Source organism: Antrostomus carolinensis, unplaced genomic scaffold (genome assembly GCF_000700745.2).
Source record: "Antrostomus carolinensis isolate BGI_N321 unplaced genomic scaffold, ASM70074v2 scaffold25553, whole genome shotgun sequence".
Taxonomy (NCBI): Eukaryota; Metazoa; Chordata; class Aves; order Caprimulgiformes; family Caprimulgidae; genus Antrostomus; species Antrostomus carolinensis.
This window is the reverse complement of record NW_010307645.1, coordinates 243-4373: the sequence shown is the minus strand read 5'-3', so window position 1 is coordinate 4373 and position 4131 is coordinate 243. Positions and strand designations below refer to the sequence as shown.

Below are 4131 nucleotides of genomic sequence, written 5' to 3'. Positions count from 1 at the left end.
TCCCTTCCAACCCAGACCAGTCTGGGATTCCGTGACCCCCCCAGGTCCTCTCTGCCTCTAATTTGTGGGAAGCGGGGGCTAAATGGGGATGGGGATGGAGCTGTTTCTCCTTCCCAGGCCCCTCCTGAATCAGGTCCCACAGCTCATTTCTGGTCTTGCCAGCCCGTGGCTGCACAAAGCAGGGATGTGACTCTCCAAAAACCTTTCCCTCTCAGGCCAAGCCTTCCACCTTCTATTTCCATCCTGGGCTCCTTTGGCACTTATTTTCCTATTGTCGCTGCAGCCAGCCGTCCCCCGTCCTCTTCCTCAGCCACCTCTGGTGTTTGTGGTTGTAATTCCCATCTTCTCAGCTGTCTCATGCTGTCTTTCACCCCACCAGATCAGCAAAGGTCCCAGATTTACCTGCGTGTTCCTGGCCACCGTGGTAGTGCCCACCGTCCACTTCTCCACCACCAGACTCAACTTTGGATCCTGCTTCATCTGCAGTGCTGGGATGCTCCCTGCTCATCAGACCCTTGTCATCACAAACAAGGCAGACAAGGATATGAGGTAGGTCTTCTCCATGCACTTCTTTGGCCCTTGCTTAGCATGTGCCTGCTCCACGTCCTCACGACCACTGTGGGTGAAATCCTGGAGATGCAGGGAGAGCAGACAGGAGAGCCCCAAGTAGCGCTGGTTGGTGTTGTCTGAGCACAAACAGCCTTGTGACACCTCTGCTCCTCTTTGCTGTGCTTTCTGCCAGTTTGAGCTGCTTGTTCACGAACACGGCGCACCTGGAGGTCAACTTCCCACCACGTGTCCTTCACCCAGGAGGGACAGTGAAAGTGCCCATCACTTTCTATCCGAGAGAGGTTGCATCTTATCGTGAGATCATCCCGTTTGAAATCAACGGTCTTTGCCAGCAGACCGTTGAGGTCCAAGGAAGAGGCGTAGAAATGAAGGTGAGATGAAATCCAAACCCTAAAACTCCAGGGAGCAGGCAGCCAGCATGGCTTTCTCTCTCATTTTCCTCATCTCTTCCCCAGCCTACCATGTTTTGGTTTTCTGCCATCCTTGTGGCAGAAAACCTTTTCTCCTTCTTTCCTTTCACTTTATATTAATCCCTTCTGCCTCAGGTTGATGTTGTGGATCCACAAGGGAAGGTGGTGGAGCTGGGAGCCCTCTCCATCGGACAGATGGTGAAGAAGATCATCACCATAGCAAACAACAGCGCTGCACCTGTCACTTTCAGTCTCAGCCTCAGGTCCACCATCCCAGAGCTGCAAGAAGCTGGGGTAAGGCCCCTTCCTTCACTGGAGAGCACTTTGGTGTGCCCACAGGGATGTCTGCAGGTAGCTATGAGCGACTCCAGGCAGGAGCTAGTAGCTAATGACAGTTGAATGCTGTCCTGTCCTCCCTGCTGGGACTGCTCTACCAGCAGAGAGTTGCCATGGGAATGCCTAACTGAGCTGGGTGTCAGGACTCCCCTCATAACCAGAAGTGAGAAGAAGGTACAACTCTCCTAACCTGTTTTAGACACCTATGTTGGGATGTGGCCATGGATATTAGATGTGGAAAGGTAATCATGAAAGACCAGGAGTTACAGCACTCTTGGAACTCATGTGAAATGACTTTGGAAGACTTAGTCTGGCTCACCATGGCCAGATGGACACGTCACAGAAAAACACCTTTGGTACCTAGGGATGTGCACCAGGGAATGAGTGGGATTGGGGCAGTGTTGGTGGGGAGAGAACAGGAATTGGAGGGCTCTTCTCTGACTCTAGGGATGGAGGATTCACAGCTTGGGTGCCAGATGAAGTAGTCTCCACTCTTTTCTTTGGGCAGGTTCTCTGCTTGAACCCTACCAAAAAACTAAGTCTGAACCCCAAAGGAGATACCTGTAAAGTGGAGGTGACCTTCTCTCCAAAGTGCCGCCTCCAGCCGTTCACTGGAGAAGTGATGTTGGAGTGCAACGGCCTGGTGCGCTCCCTTTTCATGGTGCGGGGCTCCTGCCAGGGCATCCACGTCAGTTTGGACCAGGAACACCTCAGCTTCGGAGCGGTGATGCAGCAGAGCTCCAGGTCGCAGCGCATCCTCATGCAGAACACGGGCGACATAGGAGTCATGTAAAGCAAAACTTGATCTTATTTGAGGGCTGAGAGCTTGGATGAGGGTTGGATGGAGCTGTAGCTTGCCCAGATAGTTCCCCTCTGCTTTTTTATCTCACTGGAGTGGGTCCAGTCAGGTCCTGGAAGTTATCAAGGGGTACACTCAAAGGCTTGTTTGCAGATGGGTGAGTCCCGCCCAGCCTGAAGCCTTATTGCCCGGTGGCTCTCAGCCTGAGAGCTGGTGGAAAAGCCCACAAGAGGGTTAGAAACAGCACCTTGCGCTCGCAGCCTCCCCGTTGCTAATCCTTCCTTCCTGTCCTTGTGCTTTCCTTGGCAAGGTTTAGTGGGACATTAAGAGCTTCAAGCTAGATTTCTCCATCAGCCCCGCAAAGGGTTACATCTCCCCGGGAAAGGATGTCCCCTTCATCATGACCTTCCACCCCTCTACGTTGAGCCACGCTATCCTGTACGAGGGCCTGCAGTGCTTCATCCAGGGCAGTGAGCCGCTCCGGCTTACGCTGGCAGGATGCTGCATGGAGACCCCTGTGACCAAAGAGGTAAGGGAAGCAGAGACAGGATGGGTCCTCTTCTTGCCCCACCATTTGTACCACATCTCTCCCGGGGCAGGGACTGGAGGACATTTCCATGCAGAGACTCACTCCTGCCTGTCACCCTGCCTGGGTATCCCAGAGAGCTGAGACAATCGCTGGGCAGAATTCCCAAAGCTTCTGAGCCCTGTGGTTGCCTTCCTCCCCTGTTGAAGGTGCTGCTCCTCCAGCCAGCAGCACCTCAGCTGTCCTGGCTCTGTGTTGCTGCACCCTTGGCATGGGGACACCCTGCAGGGCTCTTCTGAGACCCTCCCCACTGAGCCACCCAGCCTTGCACCCGCAGCCACACTCCCGTCAGGGCTGGGGAGGACATTCAGCACGAGGAGTGGGCAAGGCCTCTGCATCCAGCTCCTGGGGCACAGGGCTGTGGTGTGGAGGGCTCCTGGCCCTCACGGGCATTGCAGGAGGGTGCATCTGGTGAATGTTGGTTCTTGATCCCAAAAGAGAGCCCAGAGCTGCTCTTCAGCCTGCCCAGGAAGGGGCTGTGTGCCTGCAGGTCTTGTCCTGGCATGAGAAAGATATCCTTCCAGGACTTTCCATTTTCCTCTCTGCTCCTCTCTTGCAGACACTGACTTTCACATGCAACGTGCGTGAGGAGCAGAGCCAGACCATCCTCCTGTCCAACCCAAACAACGAGACCTGGACTGTGAAACCTGTCATTGAGGGGGAATACTGGAAGGGGCCTGAATTTTTCCATCTGGAGGCCAATCAACAAAAGCCCTACGAGATCACTTACAAGCCCCTGACCATGACCTCTGAGAAAAAGAAACATCAGGTATGTGAGCTGTGCCAGCACGCTGACTCTCATAGCATGACCCTTGTAGCTTACCCAGCTCTGGACAGGAGGTTGGATGAGATGACCTTCAGAGGTGCCCTATAAGCTGAAAGTATCCTGTGATCCTCTGTTGGAAGCTGCATTTCTTGGCGGCTAGAGGCCAGGTGTAAGGAAAGGAGGCTGAGGGGAGACCTCCTGGCTCTGTCCAAGTCCCTGAAAGAAGGGTGGAGAGAGGTGGGGGTGGGTCTGTTCAACCAAGGAACAAGGGACAGGACAAGAGGAAATGGCCTCAAGTTGCACCAAGGGCAGTTGAGATGGGATGTGAGGAAGAATTTCTTTGCTGAAAGGGTTCTGAGGCATTGGAAGGGGTTGCCCAGGGCAGTGGTGGAGCCCCCATCCCTGGAGGGATTGAAGAGTCGTGTAGACATAGTGCTGAGGGACATGGGTTAGTCAGGGACTTGTCAGTGTTGGGTTCATGACTGGACTCGATGATCTTAAAGGGCTTTTCCAATCGAGACAATTCTGGGATCCTGTGAAAGTTCAGGTGGGAAGTCTGAAATGACCACGAAATGTATTGGAGCAGCTAACCAGGACCGTCAGACAACCTTCAGCCAGGTTGTCCAGGAAATGAAATTTGCTCTGTGCAGCTCCTGGTCCCTGC

The 4131-nt window shown here is 53.9% G+C and overlaps 1 protein-coding gene across 1 annotated transcript; it reads left to right on the top strand.

The window, feature by feature from the left end:
• Positions 1-379: 379 nt before the first annotated feature.
• On the top strand, positions 380-3470 carry LOC104523048 (hydrocephalus-inducing protein-like; the record flags this gene model as incomplete). Its single annotated transcript, XM_010165509.1, has 6 exons — positions 380-549; positions 743-941; positions 1116-1274; positions 1825-2100; positions 2432-2644; positions 3261-3470. Coding segments are annotated over 6 exons (1227 nt in total), but the record flags the coding sequence as incomplete, so codon positions are not given.
• Positions 3471-4131: the final 661 nt, after the last annotated feature.